Below are 17,920 nucleotides of genomic sequence, written 5' to 3' on the forward strand. Positions count from 1 at the left end.
TTGCTTTATGTTTTGGATCATTGTCTTGTTGGAAGACAAATCTCCGTCCCAGTCTCAGGTCTTTTGCAGACTCCATCAGGTTTTCTTCCAGAATGGTCCTGTATTTGGCTCCATCCATCTTCCCATCAATTTTAACCATCTTCCCTGTCCCTGCTGAAGAAAAGCAGGCCCAAACCATGATGCTGCCACCACCATGTTTGACAGTGGGGATGGTGTGTTCAGGGTGATGAACTATGTTGCTTTTACGCCAAACATAACGTTTTGCATTGTTGCCAAAAAGTTCAATTTTGGTTTCATCTGACCAGAGCACCTTCTTCCACATGTTTGGTGTGTCTCCCAGGTGGCTTGTGGCAACCTTTAAACAACACTTTTTATGGATATCTTTAAGAAATGGCTTTCTTCTTGCCACTCTTCCATAAAGGCCAGATTTGTGCAATATACGACTGATTGTTGTCCTATGGACAGAGTCTCCCACCTCAGCTGTAGATCTCTGCAGTTCCTCCAGAGTGATCATGGGCCTCTTGGCTGCATCTCTGATCAGTCTTCTCCTTGTATGAGCTGAAAGTTTAGAGGGACGGCCAGGTCTTGGTAGATTTGCAGTGGTCTGATACTCCTTCCATTTCAATATTATCGCTTGCACAGTGCTCCTTGGGATGTTTAAAGCTTGGGAAATCTTTTTGTATCCAAATCCGGCTTTAAACTTCTTCACAACAGTATCTCGGACCTGCCTGGTGTGTTCCTTGTTCTTCATGATGCTCTCTGCGCTTTTAACGGACCTCTGAGACTATCACAGTGCAGGTGCATTTATACGGAGACTTGATTACACACAGGTGGATTGTATTTATCATCATTAGTCATTTAGGTCAACATTGGATCATTCAGAGATCCTCACTGAACTTCTGGAGAGAGTTTGCTGCACTGAAAGTAAAGGGGCTGAATAATTTAGCACGCCCAATTTTTCAGTTTTTGATTTGTTAAAAAAGTTTGAAATATCCAATAAATGTCGTTCCACTTCATGATTGTGTCCCACTTGTTGTTGATTCTTCACAAAAAATACAGTTTTATATCTTTATGTTTGAAGCCTGAAATGTGGCAAAAGGTCGCAAAGTTCAAGGGAGCCGAATACTTTCGCAAGGCACTGTATCTGTACGACATGAAGACTATTGGCTATATATAATATTGGTATATCGATTACGGTATATCAATGACAATATATATAATCGATGAAAATATATAATGGTGATACATAATGGTGTTTATCATATGATGATATCAACAATCTGAAAATATTTCAATACATCCATCCCACTAATACATTTCTGACAAACCTAGGAATGATAAGCCGACACGCACCATTAACATATCTCTGGGTTATCCTTTTAGGGTGGATTCTCGAGTGGTCACTTTGTATTTACAAGTGATACCTTCAACATAAACAAACAAGGTGTTGTGTCCCTGAAGAGTGACGTCACCTTGGACAGAGAGACAAAGGATAACTACGTTCTACAGGTATACCACGTCATGTCAAACAGCATGTGCTTTAGCTGCGTCTCTCATAAGATCTACACCCAAATATAGGCCCCAATAAAGGTCGGGTCTACTTCCATAAATGTAATCCATGTGGAGGAGGGAACATTTTTCTTAACGATGGGCAAGGACACAGCTGGAGGAGAATCTCTCTCTTCCTATCACCCTGACCTTAACTCTACCCCAAAGTAAACATTGTCTTTGCTCATGTTGTTAAGTCATATAGGTGATAAAAATGTACAATGTGGATAGGCAAATGTGACTTAAGATGCTCAGTGAGACCATGAAGGTCAGCAACGTTATGCGTTGGAGTCAACAATGTTACGTTTTGTCAACTACGTTACCTGTTAAGATCTTACCCCTCTCACTGTGTTCAGGTGGTGGCGGTGGACAAAGATGGGCTGAACGCCACAGCCCAGCTCAACATCACCGTTCTGGACTACAATGACAACACACCCCAGTTCCCTACTCTTCCAGACCCCATCCCACCATGACTGGGAATACATATATGCATCTGTTAGTCACAGATACAGTACTTTAAACATTTTTTAGGGGCATGGGTCAGAAAACCAGTCAGTATCTGGTGTGACCACCATTTGCCTCATTGCGCGACATCTTCGCATAAAGTTCATCAGGCTGTTGATTTTGGTCTGTGGAATGTTGTCTCACTCCTCTTCAATGGCTGTGCGAAGATGCTGGACATTGGCGGGAACTGGAACATGCTGTCGTACACGTCGATCCAGAGCATCCCAAACATGCTCAATGGTGACGTGTCTGGTGAGTATGCTGGCCATGGAAGAACTGGGACATTTTCAGATTCCAGGAATTGAGTACAGACCCTTGTGACATGGGGCTGTGCATTATCATGCTGAAACATGCACGCATTGAAGCTGTTCTGGCAGCTCGTAGTGGATGTATATAAATAAATGAGCCAACATCTCAAAGCATAGCCAAGGTGATTTGTCCACACTGATGCTGACATGGAGGAGCATGAAAATATAGCCAAATGTTTAATTACATAAATAGGCCTAAAGGCAGTGATGTTTGACAAATATAATTTAAGATAATTAACATTAACGTAAAGGCTCGTTCTGCTGACATACTCAAGGCACGGTTCGTTCAGATCAAATGGTCACAAGAGCTGCTAGAAAGGCCAGTGCCTGTTGCGCACCACACACGTCAACCACCTTGAAATCTGAACAGAGGTAATCAGCATTTTATAACTAAAACTTCATGGTTTAAAACCTGGAGGTTTTAAGTAATTTTGAGGCATGTCTTACCTTGCTCCAAAGTAGCCTAGTGAAAATCAGACCATGAAATGTTGAGGGATTTTTATAAACAGTTCCTTATACCATTGAGCAGCATTTCTAGCATGTTCTACTGGGTTTCTATCAACTTCATTTCAGTTTCCAGCAGCCCAAGACAATCCTAGTTATACTAGCAACCAATGCTAGTTGCATCTTTAGATCTCCCCTCTTCCTAAATGTTAATATCGGTCACATAGAACCACTGACGTACTGTGCACTTTTTGGAACGGCTCCCTCCAATTGCATTTTGGAACATTCCAGTGAAGCCTATACTGCATTGTGCGCAGTGCTGCGCTTACCATGGGCCGGTCCAAAAGCATATTTTGCAGTGGGGGATACGATGATAAAATGAGGAACTGATTCTGTGGTGCAAAGCCAGAAAGACAGTAGCTGCTTGGCGCTTTACAGTGGGAAATCAAACTAATCATGGCATATTAACGGGGGGTTCAAATTGACGTGTTTCTAATAACCGTCCCGTCCCCATCCCCTCCGCAAGTGAGCGTGTTAGCATCGGCCTGCTAACTGTCAATCGCCGTGGACCCATATGTTCACTTGGCTACGCATGCCTCTCTCTAATATCAATATGTCCTGGTTAGTGATTACTGTCTCACTGTGGAGCCTCTAGCCCTGCTCAATATGCCTCAACCAACCATGTTGCTTCACGTCCTACATATGCGATGACATCACCTGGTTTAAACGTCTCAAGAGACTATATCTCTCTCATCATTACTCAATGCCTAGGTTTACCTCCAATGTACTCACATCCTACCTTACCTTTATGTACACTATGCCTTGAATCTATGCTATCATTCCCAGAAACCTGCTCCTTTTACTCTCTGGTCCGAACGTGCTAGACGGCCAGTTCGTATAGCCTTTAGCCATACCCTTATCCTACTCCTCCTCTGTTCCTCTGGTGATGTAGAGGTTAATCCAGGTCCTGCAGTGCCTAGCTCCACTCCCACTCCACAGGTGCTCTCATTTGTTGACTTCTGTAACCGTAAAAGCCTCGGTTTCATGCATGTTAACATAGAAGCCTACTCCCTAAGTTTGTTTTACTCACTGCTTTAGCACACTCTGCCAACCTGAATGTCTTAGTCGTGTCTGAATCCTGGTTTAGCAAAACCACCAAAAACCTTAATCTCCATCGCTAACTATAACATTTTCCCCACAGATAGAACTGCCAAAGGGGGCGATGTTGCAATCTACTGCAAAGATAGTAATACAGAACTCTGCAGGCTATCCAAGTCTGTACCCAAACAATTCGAGCATCTACTTCTAAAAATGTATCTTTCCAGAAACAAGTCTCTCACTGTTGCCGCTTGCTATAGACCTCCCTCTGCCCTCGATACCATATGTGAATTGATTGCCCCCCATCTATCTTCTGAGCTCGTGCTACTAGGTGACCGAAACTGGGACATGCTTAACACCCCGGCCATCCTACAATCCAAGTTTGATGCCCTCAGTCTCACACAAATGATCAATTAACCTACCAGGTACAACTCCAAATCCGTAAACACGGGCACCCTCATAGATATCATCTTAACCAACTTAACCTTCAAATAGACCTCTGCTGTCTTCAACCAGGATCTCAGCAATCACTGCCTCATTGCCTGCATCCGTAATGGGTCTGCGACCAAACGACTCTCCTTCCAGACTCAAATTAAGCATCTCCAATCCAAAATGAAATCTAGAATTGGCTTCCTATATCGCAACAAAGCATCCTTCACTCGTGCTGCCAAACATAACCAAGTAAAACTGACCATCCTACCGATCCTCGATTTCGGTGATGTCATCTATAAAATAGCATCCAACACTCTACTCAACAAACTGGATGCAGTCTATCACAGTGCCATCCGTTTTGTCACCAAAGCCCCATACACTACCCACCATTGCGACCTGTACGCTGTCGTTGGTTGGCCATCGCTTCATTTCTCACCGGTCACCCCGAAAAGACAATTCCTCCTTTGGTCGTCTTTCCTTCCAGTTCTCAGCTGCCAATGACTGGAACGAACTGCAAAAATCTCTGAAGCTGGAGACTCACATCTCGCTCACTAGCTTTAAGCACCAGCTGTCAGAGCAGCTCACAGATCACTGCACATAGCCCATCTGTAAACAGCGCCCAGTATCTCTACTTGCACATTCATCTTCTGCACATCTACCATTCCAGTGTTTAATTGCTATATTGTAATTACTTCGCCACCATGGCCTATTTATTGCCTTACCTCATTTGCACTCACTGTATATAGACTTTCTTTTGTTCTACTGTATTATTGAATATGTTTTGTTCATTCCATGTGTAACTCTGTGTTGTTGTATGTGTCGAATTGCTGTGCTTTATCTTGGCCAGGTCGCAGTTGTAAATGAGAACTTGTTCTCAACTAGCCTACCTGGTTAAATAAAGGTGAAATAAAAAAAAATTAAGTTCCACAGCTGCCTGAAGGGTCCCTGTGTAAAAGTGGTCTTCAGTAACCCTGTAACAAATCAATACAACATTTTTACAGAGAGGATGATTATGATAAAATACCATCACACACACCAGGATTGGGTAACGTTGAGTACACCGCATGTCCTCCTCTCAAGGACAGTTTCAAGACTGTTTCAAAACACTGACCTAGCATTGGGTTGTGCAGGACTTACACCATATGTTAACATTGTTACGGTATAAAGCAAAACCAGACGGAGCAAAATTAAAAACAAGAGCAGAGCTGATAATAGCGGCCATTAGTGTCGCAGTCCACCCAAAGACTTCTCTCAAAACTGCTGCAGTCTACGGACCAGGTTTCCCTTGAAAACATACATCCATCTAAATGGGACACGATTGATTTGATAAAGACACGGTTCAATTCAAATGATTGTGGTTCTTCACAGCAGTGTAACGTGTGGCGGAATAAGTCCGGAAACATTCTAATAAACCTTACGAGGACCGGAGGACGGTGAAGGCTGTAACGGTAATCCAAGGATGTGCGAGGACGCTATAGAACAAAATGATCATAGCTCATTTGTGGTTCAGTTCATAATTATTCAGATTACAATTTTTATTCATTGATCCTATAATCAAAATAAATAAAAAAAGAAACAAAACAACCAGAAGAAGAAAGAATGACAATAGATTCTGGAATGTATTTTCAGTAAATAAAATAAAGCTCCAACTGTTACACCAAGACTGCTTTATTTCACCCACAGATATCGTGTCAAATAAAGCACCATTATATATATATATATATATATATATATAGTTTTCATATACACCGCCAGGCAACAACTAGAGAAGATTCTTTACAGAATCAAGTTTCTTGTGGTTCTTTTTCAATGTACAGGTAAACTTAGTTTGGATATTAACCACAGAAAAAAGCAAGGCAACTTTTGCCTCTCATCAAGTACAAAACTGGCACAGAGGACACCATTTTATACAGAGTAAAAATGCAATCAAATTAAATTGCATACAGAAGAGACTAAAATTCCTGTAAACCTTTCCCCGTTACAGCAACCTCAAAACAAATAAATCACTTCAAAAAGAACTCGGAAATCGGTAAAAAAATTAATTCTTTTTCGTCCAATGGATCGGCGGCTGTGCATGTTTATAGTCATTTGGGAGCATGCTGTCTAGAGCCTTCTTCTGCCATTGAAGCTGGGGAGGAGTGATTGCGTGACAAACCGGAGCACAAGAACTGATAGAAGCACGTCAGCAGAGGCCAACGCAACACACACACAAAATGGAAACAAAAACGAAAGGATGAAAACAGGGAAAGAAAAGTGTTAAACGAAAGAGCATAATACACTTAGAGGGAAAAAAAATAACAGACAAAAAAGATTTTTAAAAAGGGCTCATAGCGCTGAGAGCAATAATGGGGATGTCACGAGGCGGCGGAGCACGGCCCTTTCGCAGATAGTTTTGTAACCACGGCGATAGTGGCCTCCACTGTCCTGTAGAGCATTTCCAGGGTGTCCGGAGGCGGGGCAGAGTTCGTCAGAGCCTGCGAGGGGGCGTGGCTACTGCACCCTGGGACCTCTGGCCCCTCTCCTGCCAGGCCCAGGGCAGATGGGAAGGCCAGGTCCTCCGAGGCTCCGCAAGTCTTAGAGCCCGTCTCCCTCTCCTCCTTTGTCTCATCCATTGCCGCCGTTGCTTCCCTCCTCTCTTCCTCCTCCGCTCCTGCCATGGCTGCCTGCTGAGTCTGAGACGACTGCGGCTCCTCCCCTCCCTGTCCGCTGCCGCCGTACGACAACTCTCCCGTCTCCGGGAGGGAGGAAGAGGATGATGATGAGGAAGAGGAGGAAGAGGAAGCCTCCATCTTCTCCTCCTTGGGGGAGGCGTCCCCAGGGGGTTGGCTGCAACTGGTGGCAGCAGTAGGATCCGGTGAGGGCGGGTCGTGCTCGGTTCCCGGGTCGATGAGGGACGAGGAGTCCCGAGTCTCTGTGTCCGAGGTGCTGGTGGGAGTCAGTGCCTCCTGGTGCTCCGGCTTCAGCTCGACACATGGGGGGAGGGAGGAGGAGGTGGCGGCTGCGCAGGTGGGTCCGGAAACGGTCACACCCCCGGTGCTGGTGCCGGCGCTGGTTCCTTCCCCGGGGCCGTCGTCGCTACTCATCCGCCGGCGCTTCACTGGGGTGGCGCCCTCCTCCTCCGCTAAAAGACAGAAGAAACTCGGGTGATTAACCTTCACATCTGTGTACAGGTAAGTACTACCATTAGCATTTTCAACTTCAATTCATCATTTCCCAACGAGTTTAAATGACACAGTGTAAGCAGATAACAGGGTTGGACTAAGTGACACCACACATTGACTACCATCAATGCGTTTACATTTTTCAAGTTTGTGACAGTATACTGTATGTGTCGTACCTTTGGCCTTGCGGTCCTTGGCCTCCTGTTCGAGCGCGCTGCGTTGCTGCACACAGGCGCTACACTTGGACAGCAACTCCTGCAGGGCCGGACCCAGAGCCGGGTCCAACGCCTGGGGGGTGTGTATGGACAACATCAACGCCAACGCACGCAGGTCCTGCAAAGAGGGAGGGAGAGGGACAAAAGAACAGTGATTATCTAGTATAGAAAAGCATTTGAACAGGGAATGACAATCTAGTAAGGCATGACTATGGAATTAACAAGTAAGCATGAATAAGGCCCGAGTAGAGCGTGAAAAAGGGATGAATAGCATGTAAATAGGGCATGAATTGCATTAGAATAAGGCATGAATAGTGCACTAACAGAATGTGAATAAGGCGTGAATAAGGGGTACTGACAGCGTTGAGGAGGCCGCTGGTCTTGCTCAGCTCCAGGCGGTGCGAGGCCAGCTCGGGCTGTAGGCTGCGGTACTCATTCAGCAGGTTCGTCACCAGCAGACTGATCAGGTTGGCGCAGCTGGGGCCTGACAGCACCTGGCTCTGGACCTGAGAGATGACACACACACACACACTTACGGTCATGCACTCGAAAGGCCCATCAACATGGCAAGGTTGTCAACAAGTAGCAAGGTTAGCCTGAGTCCCAGATCAGATTATGCAGTCTTGCCAACATCATTGCGGTCATTTGAAGTTGACAAGACGGCAAAACAGATCTGGGACTCAGGCTATCTGGGACCAGCATGACACCTTGGTAGAGCGTCAACATTGGATGCATACATGAAATGACACGCTATAAAAACTGGCTAAAGCAGAGGCTGTCGGTGTTGAAATAAACGGATGGTAGCGGTGGCTCCAAGATGGCTACCTTGTGCAGGAAGCAGGTGAGGAAGGAGTAGGCCATGTTGTTGTTGAGGAAGGTCCTCTCGTCCATCAGGATGCACTTGATGTACTCGCCGAATGCCGGGTCCTCGCACAGAAGCTTCACACAGGTCTTAGCCAGGGCCGACTACAGAACAGCACAGCAAGATGGTGGTGACAACGACCAATTATATTTTGTGCGTTACGTGTGTTTGTAGATTTGGATGTGTGTTAAGTGTGTTTTGCAAGTGAGAGAAATAGTACACATTTGTGTCTGAGTGTTGTGTGTGTGTGTGTGTGTGTGTGTGTGACTGTATTGGAGTGAGCGTGTTAAAGTGTGTGTGAAAGCGTGTGATATTTACCTGAGACTGGCAAAGCTCCGTCCACAGCTTGGGGAAGAGGGCCAAGTGCAGAGGCAAGCCCTCGTACGCTATCAGGACACCTGGAACCAGAGAGACATGGTCACATTGGCGACACACCAGATACACACACACACACAGCCTTTTTAGTCATTAGATAGAGTAACATTAGAAACGCATCCACACACACTCACTTAGTTTGACAAGGGTCTCTGTGAACTTCTCGCAGTTGATGGCGACTCGACACAGCAGGTGGATGAACTGGTGGTAGGAGAGAAAGTAGTCTAGGAGCATCCGGTCATACACCTCATCTTTACCCTGAGAGAGAGAGCGAGAGAGACATGGAAGTTGATGATCCTTCTCAATGAAAGCAGGAAGACCACACTAGCGCAAATATACACATGAAATGAACAGACCTTGAAATTGCAAAGAAACATGCATACATAAACCACTTTATTTACTTCAGCGGTGGCCCTTATTGGGGTACCGTTTCCACTGATCCAACCATGATTGTAACCAGGTAGGACAGATGGTCTTATCTTAAATGAACCTTTACTTAGCCAGGTAAGCTATCAAGAACAATCTCCCTTACAACAACAACAACCTGCGGTGAGATTTCCCCCAAAACATAAACATCCTCTTTAGCACAAAGACCACTGTTCAATCAAACTTGCCATGATCTTGGTGCCAAAGATGGTCTTTACGTTAAGAAAATGACAAACTGGCCAAGAGACATGAAGCAGTGGTAGTATTCAGAGACACACACCTTGCTGGTCTCCACCATGGAAGGCAGGAGGCACATGTTGAGTTCAGGTCTGGGAGGCCGGATGTTGTTCTTGCCTCCCATCAGCTTGATGTTCTCTCTGCAGGGCAGGTAAGGCCCAAAGGACACTGTGTACAAAAGAGAGTCACATTCAGACAAATCCTACCTGGTCTTACGCAAATCTACAGCAACATTTACGCCAATGGGAGATCGTGGACAAAAATACGTTTTTTTTTTGTTGTTGTCACTTTCTAGATATGTGTAGGACAGTTGAGTGACTGCCTCAGGCACGGAGAGGTCAGGACAGTCAAAGACTCCCCCGGTACTCTGGCATGCACTTGGAGAACCAGAGGCTACAGACAGAGCCAGGGTCCTTAGGATAGCATGCTGTGTAGTATTATTCGTCGGCATTGTTTCCCTGATCGCTTGCGTTTGTCCTCGTTAACTTTCGTCAGTACATAAGACGAGCTCCAAGTGTAGCAGCTTGGAGGGGGGCACTCACTGGGGATGTTGCTGTGGTGGTAGGTGCAGTGGTTGTGCTGCAGGAAGGGCACCAGAGTGTGCAGGAAGTCATGGGGACTCAACAGGACCAGCTCCTTCAGAACATCTGGGGGGGGGCAGAAATAACCAGGAACTACTAGTGACATCACATCTCATATTACATACAACAACAGGTACTCCCTCCAGTGATTGTAATTGTTTCAAAGGTCTATTGTATACTCTATGTGGAATAGTTTAGAGGGGAAAATGTGGTCAAATATTATCCAAACTGTTTGCGTGTTCTTACCCAGGCAGGCGTTGCGGAGCTCCGGGGGGCTGTAGGAGTTGAGGAGGGTGAGCAGCTTGTGGGCAAAGTCGATCCTCTCCTGCCACTGGATAAGAGCCTGCTTCACATCTACAGGAGAACAACACAGGTTACACAGAGACTTTACAGGGTCCCCTAAATAAAGAAAGGCAAGTCACTGAGCTAAACAAAAGGCTCCGACAGAAGAACACAGGGCTTATTCACATGGGGGTGGGGGGGTGAATCCTAACTTTCACTTCAGTCATGCATTGATGTCAAATGTTCTGTCTCCCATTGACTCGGAAATGAGGTTTTGCTACAAGGTAGGTGGTCGGCGTAGAATCACTTTAGATTCTACAGAACAATAAAAAGAAAGTTGCCAACAAAAGCCACGATAATGACTTGAGTTTTTTAAAACTTCCTGTTGGAAGACATTCTGGTACTTGCAGTCAATAGCGTAATCCAATACAACATAAATACGTACTGATGGTGGTCTTCTCTCAAATCGCCACATGAATTCTAATACAATTACTCTTACATATGTAAATAACTCAAATAAAAGATTTTTAGGATACAGTGGAACGAATTAACTGTAAAGATGAACTCCGTACCCCATTACGGTTACAACATCCAGAGGGGGAGGGAAGGTAGTTTTTGCTGACCTTTGCGCTGCAGATAGGGCCGCGTGGCCTTGAGTACCGACAGGAAGATGGACAGCAGCTCCACCAGGTCCCCGGTCACATGACACGCTGTGGCCTCGTGGTACATCATGTGCAGGGTGTTAAACGACTGCAGGAAGTGGAGGGAGAGCGCGAGAGGGGCACGTCAAATGACAAACCGTTGCCTACGCTAGAACCCTACGAAATTAACGTTCCAACACTTTATAGTAAAATATTATTTTACTGGATACAGTTCACAATGAAGAAACTTCATCAAACTACCAACATCATGTGTAGGGTGTTAGACAGCAGGATGGAGAGGGGGGGGGCACGTCAAATGCCCGGTAACGATTTATGCAACAGCTGACACTCTTTACATTGAGAAACATAAAAAATAAAAATATATATTTTTTATATCGGATACTGAATAATACTACATTAAACGCTAATATTATTTACACTTTGAACCCTTGATTTCCGCTATCTGAGTGATACAAGAGACTTGGAAATGTGGCAACACGAGACGAACCCCAACCCCACAACTAACTCAAAATGATAATATAGAAGCCAGTGAAATGAAGCCATGTATGAACGGTTCGTTATAAGCCTAATAACCATAATTAGTGCAGAATGTCCTGACGTACCTCTGTCATGAGGATGAGTCCTCTGTTGAAGACCACCAGTAGTCTGTCCTCGTCGTTCTCCAACAACACGCGGAAGGCACTGTGACGGACACAAAACACAGTTACACTATATCATGGACATATACCGTAGTTCACAGTGCTCTCATCTCAAAAGTAAGACCGTGCCCATTTGATTCTCTAAAAGGCATCAGACATCTCTCTGGTTAAGTTGCCGTGAGTTCATAAAAAATAAAAAAAACTCTGCAGATGCTTCGTATCTGGGCCGTGTTTTAGGGCATGCAACGGAATTTAAAAAAAACAACGTTTTGCAACAAATGATTGTGTCCTATTGGACCATTCCAGGTAGTCCCTGTTTCAGTCCATTTTCTTCAACGTGGTGCCTGATGAACATGATCCTGGTGGCAAGTGTGTGTGTGCGATCCCCTCTCTGTGTGTGCACGTGCGATCCCCTCTGTGCCTTTTGTGGAGCGATGGGTAACGATGCTTCGTGGGTGACTGTTGTTGATGTGTGCAGAGGGTCCCTGGTTCGCGCCCGGGTACGGTCTAAAGTTATACTGTTACATCCCCTGTGCGCGCCATCCCCCACCCCCGTGCGCTTGCGATTTCCCCCACCCCCGTGCGATTTCCCCCCACCCCCGTGTGCACGCGATCCCCTCCGCGATGGGTAACGATGCTACGTGGGTGACTGTTGTGTGCCGAGGGTCCCTGGTTTGCGCCCGGGGACGGTCTAAAGTTATACTGTTACATCCCCCTCCGTGTGCGCGACCCCCTCTGTGTTACCTGATGAGTGTGGTCCAGCAGGAGCGTCCGTCCAGGCAGCGGAGGTAGCAGCTGATGGTGGTCTTCTTAAACTGCTTGACGTCCTCCAGCTCCTCCTCCCTCATGTCCGACCGCTGGGCCACAAACAGCTGCATCAGGTTGAACAGCTCCTCCACCGCCTGCAGGGGGACAAACACACAGACAGTGGTCAGAGATGTAGGGGGACAAACACACAGACACACCAGACAGTGGTCAGAGATGTAGGGGGACAAACACACAGACACACCAGACAGTGGTCAGAGATGTAGGGGGACAAACACACAGACACACCAGACAGTGGTCAGAGATGTAGGGGGACAAACACACCAGACAGTGGTCAGAGATGTAGGGGGACAAACACACCAGACACACCAGACAGTGGTCAGAGATGTAGGGGGACAAACACACCAGACACACCAGACAGTGGTCAGAGATGTAGGGGGACAAACACACAGACACACCAGACAGTGGTCAGAGATGTAGGGGGACAAACACACAGACACACCAGACAGTGGTCAGAGATGTAGGGGGACAAACACACCAGACAGTGGTCAGAGATGTAGGGGGACAAACACACAGACACACCAGACAGTGGTCAGAGATGTAGGGGGACAAACACACCAGACAGTGGTCAGAGATGTAGGGGGACAAACACACCAGACACTGGTCAGAGATGTAGGGGGACAAACACACCAGACAGTGGTCAGAGATGTAGGGGGACAAACACACAGACACACCAGACAGTGGTCAGAGATGTAGGGGGACAAACACACAGACACACCAGACAGTGGTCAGAGATGTAGGGGGACAAACACACCAGACACACCAGACAGTGGTCAGAGATGTAGGGGGACAAACACACCAGACACACCAGACACTGGTCAGAGATGTAGGGGGACAAACACACCAGACAGTGGTCAGAGATGAAGGGCGACAAACACACCAGACCGTGGTCAGAATGTAGGGGGACAAACACACCAGACAGTGGTCAGAGAGGCAACAGAGACAAACGCAAATCAACCTCATACCGGAGTCAGAGAGACTACGTAGAAACATCTCAGAGGCCTAGCCCCTACTCCCTACTACTATCCATCCCTCCTCATGAAGTGCTTAGAGGATGATAGTGGACAAGGCACAAGGGACTAATGAATCGCCTGAGGGGGTCATGGTCACAGGCAGTATAACAGAGGCATAAGATAAGTCGACCTGACTCAGTAAGAGAGAAAAAAAAAGACAGACGGACAGTCACACGAACAGACAACACACACCAGCACCCAGTCAATCAGGTCATCTTCCCATTACACACAAAGGGACAGAGTCAGTCAGTCAGCTGGACCACCCACCCCTGGGTACTGGCTGGCGTGCGGCGTCAGGTTCTTGAAGGCCCACTGGATGTTCTGGTGCGAGGCCAGCTGGCGGGTGAAGGCGGGCGACTGCTCGCAGCACATCCTCAGGATGCCGTAGTACGCCGGCAGCATTCCCCGGTTGAACAGCACCACCTGTTGGTAAATCATTTCAGGCAGGCTTTCAGACTCACCTCTAGCAACTGGCCCACCTTCATTCTTTGGCGGTTGTGCTTCTGCTAGAAACATTTTGTACATTTTCAATGTGTTCCTGGACAAATTGCTCAGAAAAAGATAAGTTCTCTCCTCTCTCTTTGCCAGTGGAAGGCGCTTCTTTCACTGAAGGTGATAACTATTGAACTGTTGGACGTTTTTTAATAATTAGGGTTTGCAGCTAAAATGTATTATTTCTACCTCCTGGTCGTCGTGGTCGGCCAGGATGTAGTTGAAGGCGATGTTCTTAGTGACCACGGGGTTCTGGACGACCAGACGGACATTCTCGGGACACTCCATACACACGTTGTACCAGAAGGAGAGGAGGGCCTGCTTGTTGTGGTTAGTGGCAATGGCTGGTTCAGACAACTTGGGCTGAGAGGGGAGGGACATGGAGAAAGATCAGAGAAGTTTGATTACTGCAACCCAATTATTTCATTACTATCACTAGTTATTATTCAATAAGGTGTGTACAGGTGAACACACCACAGAGGAAGAGAAAAAGGAACCAAACAAATCTAAATTAAACTAATAGACTTCATTTTCATGCCTTGAGATGAACCAAAACGCATGTATTTAATTATTCTAGTGTGGTGCAGTGAATGCACAAAGAGACTAACTTCTAAATGACTAATGTGACAAATCTAATCCCACTCTCATTCAGCACACTCAATTCTTCCCAAAGCAGACAAAGCCCTTTCAACACCCCCCCCCCCCACTCACCTGGAAGAGGTTCCACAGGTCCATGAAGTAACCGGAGAACATGAGCTTCTCCGTCTTGGAGATGAGGCAGTAGGTCATGAAGCTGAAGTACTGCACCAGCTTGGTGGTCCCATGCACCGCCGCGTCCACGTAGAGCTTGGCCCGACCCAGCAGGCCCAGGAGCAGGTTGTACACCTGGTACAGGAGCAAAAGGGAAAGACTACAGATATTTTTCTGTATTTTTCATTTTCACACAAAATAAACACAACTTCAAAACAGTTCCTGTGAAACACGTACACTTCCATCTAATCATTGTACATACTGTATCTTGTCAATAAATTGTATTATGTAAGTCTCCTTCACGGGTTGTAAATTACATCCACTTCTCCGTTTCAATAAAATATCTGTACTTGAAGTCTTTGAACTAGAAGATATCTAAGCAGGTGATCAAAAAATACCAGCAAATGGATATTATTGCCAAGACCTGATTGTTCGAAACGTCACTGATGATGGAAACCGTTTGACTTGAGCCCATTATAATTGTATAATAAGCTCATTAGTAGTAGTCTTGTTATGGATTTGGTTGTTGGAGCTTGTTATTGTAGCGGCAAAGGGGAAGCACAGAACATGTAGGTCTCAGGTCAGACACTGTTAGTGCTGTATATTAAGATGCTAAGGAAGTAGGTAAAAGAGCAACAGTTGGGTTGCTGTTGAGCTAAGTTAGTTTCTGAGGGACAAGGGCAAGGAGAGGACAATAGTTGGGTTGCTGTTGAGCTAAGTTCGTTTGAGGGACAAGGGCAAGGAGAGGACAATAGTTGAAGAGAGAGGAAACATCTGCGAGGGGGGCCAGAGGGGCGCCAATGACACTAACTGCAGCTTTCTCTCTCTCACAGACACACCGGACCACAAATGTTCTGGACACTAACAAAGAGGCACAGACCTAGTTTCCGCCCAGCAACAGAGACTAATTGTTTATCTTAGACATACAAGAAGGGGAAATCCGCCTAGTCGGGGTATAAATACATGCTTGTGTAACTTGCATGCAGGGTCCTTGCCTCTCTGCCGCCCTAGGCGAGACACACACAAAAAAAGGACCTTGGCTGGTGTTTACTGGGGTGCAGCCTACCATGTCGACCAGCCATGGAATTTTATGAATGCCCATACACCCGGGTAGGCCCACCATTTGTAAAACAGGCCATTGCATTGGCTTTATTGGTCCTGTGACTAATACATTTGGCTATTTAAGCTCAGAATGTCAGCTACCCAACTTCATCAGGAGTTATCCTGAGCCTATTTGCAATGTGTTTGTACAACACGTAATATAAACTAAATTCAAGGAGAGCCGCACACTCCAGGAGCTCAGATGCAATAATTTAATGTCCAACGTGTCGACAGATCCTACCCGTCTTCATCAGGGTAGAATCAACACGTAATGCAGAAATATTTGATTTTTTCGCTATGGTCAACTTGTTAAAAATACACAAACTTGAAACCACTGATCATGACAAAGGGGGGGGAAACTCCTGGACAACAGTTGTGATTGTAGATTCTATATTGTCCATGTTACTTTGACCTGTCCTGTTTTCAGGATATGTTGTTTGTTAACGTGACAGCGCATTTGTCGTCGTCGATTGGGCGCCATTTATTTTGATCAGAGAAACCTGCACGATGTAAAAAAAAGTGTCTGTCTTAATACATTGTCGTACGTTTTGATCTCCAGCCTGTTGGCAACAGAAAAGGCCACATACTCTTTCTACGATATGACACGTGATTTATGTTCGATTTTCTTTTTGACGGAACGTTGGTGGCTCGCCGCATCGCAGCAACAGCACCCTGGAGAAGTGCGCTGGGAATGGACAAGTGAAATATTTCACGCCCCCGTCTTTGACAAAGTGGGCACTGCTCATCACAGGGCGGCATCAGAGCACACCTAAAAAGCCCATATGCCACTGGTGGAAGAAATTGTAATTGTTTTTGGCCAGAATTCCGTGAGGTTTTATGTGTTTTTTGTTGATGCGCCTTGGTCAGTTTAGATCAGAAAATGGCGCCCTCAGTCAGTCTGCCGCCATAGGCGGACGCCTAATCCTGCCCAACGCGCAGGCCGGCCATGCTTGCATGTTACGCTATTTAGCTGAAGCATCCATCTGGGTGAATAAATCTGGTTTGAGCATTTCTCAGTATCCGACTGTACCTGGAGTAGAACCTAAACACGAATAAAAACACAGGGAGGAAAGACTGCAGCGTGTAACCGTACCTGGTGGAGCACCACGGTGGTGTCGGGGGACAGGGGCAGGTCCCGCGTGGGGATGTGGAGGGAACGCGTGGAGCGGAACATTTGGCGGAACGAGTTGCTGGGAATCAGGGAGACCAGGAGGTAGGCTGCCGCTGGAGGGTCAGAAAGAGAATTTCAGAGTTGGAGCAGCGTTTAGCCTAAATGTCTGTCTTTTAAAAAAATGTTTCTAGGCTAACTACACACAATCGTTCTTTTGCTAGAGTGAGAAGAGAAGGATGGGGATGAGTGCAGTGGACAGCAGTGGTACCTAGCTCTCTGTTGGTTCTCTGTGAGAGGTGGGGATGGAAGCGAGAGAGGGAGTAACATATAAAACAAGTTGAAAAGGGCACTTAAGGAACCTGTTTTAGGGGATTGTTTTATGGGGAGAGTTTTGTAACCTACACTATATATATTTTTATTTTACCATTATTTAACCAGGTAGGCAAGTTGAGAACAAGTTCTCATTTACAATTGCGACCTGGCCAAGATAAAGCAAAGCAGTTCGACACATAACAGAGTTACACATGGAGTAAAACAAACATACAGTCAATAATACAGTAGAAAAATAAGTCTATATACAATGTGAGCAAATGAGGTGAGATAAGGGAGGTAAAGGCAAAATAAAGGCCATGGTGGCAAAGTAAATACACGCGCAACGCCAAGCAATGGCTGAAGAGGTGTAAAGCTCGTTGCCATTAGACTCTGGAACAGCGGAAACTTGTTCTCTGGACTGGTGAATCACGCAGTCCGACGGACTAATCTTGCTTTGGCGGATGCCAGGAGAACACGACCTGCCCCAATGCATAGTGCCAACTGTAAAGTTTGGTGGAGGAGGAATAATGGTCTGGGGCTGTT

The 17,920-nt window shown here is 46.2% G+C and overlaps 1 protein-coding gene and 1 non-coding gene across 7 annotated transcripts in view; both read right to left on the reverse strand.

Annotated features, from left to right (window-relative positions):
• Positions 1-5,839: 5,839 nt before the first annotated feature.
• Positions 5,840-17,920, reverse strand: part of LOC109865684 (ubiquitin carboxyl-terminal hydrolase 34) — a 57,402-nt gene continuing 45,321 nt past the window's right edge. For 5 of the 6 annotated variants that reach the window (XM_031798993.1, XM_031798990.1, XM_031798991.1 and 2 more), the window contains exons 63-78: positions 17,048-17,178; positions 14,815-14,988; positions 14,293-14,466; positions 13,879-14,034; positions 12,518-12,675; positions 11,738-11,816; positions 11,097-11,223; positions 10,438-10,545; positions 10,153-10,257; positions 9,654-9,778; positions 9,082-9,205; positions 8,891-8,970; positions 8,536-8,676; positions 8,070-8,216; positions 7,672-7,828; positions 5,985-7,455 (exon numbers count right to left, since the gene is read on the reverse strand). In XM_031798993.1, the coding sequence (XP_031654853.1) occupies positions 6,689-7,455; positions 7,672-7,828; positions 8,070-8,216; positions 8,536-8,676; positions 8,891-8,970; positions 9,082-9,205; positions 9,654-9,778; positions 10,153-10,257; positions 10,438-10,545; positions 11,097-11,223; positions 11,738-11,816; positions 12,518-12,675; positions 13,879-14,034; positions 14,293-14,466; positions 14,815-14,988; positions 17,048-17,178 (2,753 nt within the window). In that variant the 3' untranslated portion in view covers positions 5,985-6,688. Of the gene's footprint in view, positions 7,456-7,671; positions 7,829-8,069; positions 8,217-8,535; positions 8,677-8,890; positions 8,971-9,081; positions 9,206-9,653; positions 9,779-10,152; positions 10,258-10,437; positions 10,546-11,096; positions 11,224-11,737; positions 11,817-12,517; positions 12,676-13,878; positions 14,035-14,292; positions 14,467-14,814; positions 14,989-17,047; positions 17,179-17,920 lie in introns of all 6 variants that reach the window. The other variant, XM_031798988.1, reaches the window with a different exon arrangement.
• LOC116355580 (small nucleolar RNA SNORA44) lies at positions 9,908-10,040 on the reverse strand. The gene has a single exon (XR_004204587.1). It is a non-coding gene; the product is annotated as a small nucleolar RNA SNORA44 (small nucleolar RNA).

This window comes from Oncorhynchus kisutch, linkage group LG20 (genome assembly GCF_002021735.2).
Source record: "Oncorhynchus kisutch isolate 150728-3 linkage group LG20, Okis_V2, whole genome shotgun sequence".
NCBI lineage: Eukaryota > Metazoa > Chordata > Actinopteri > Salmoniformes > Salmonidae > Oncorhynchus > Oncorhynchus kisutch.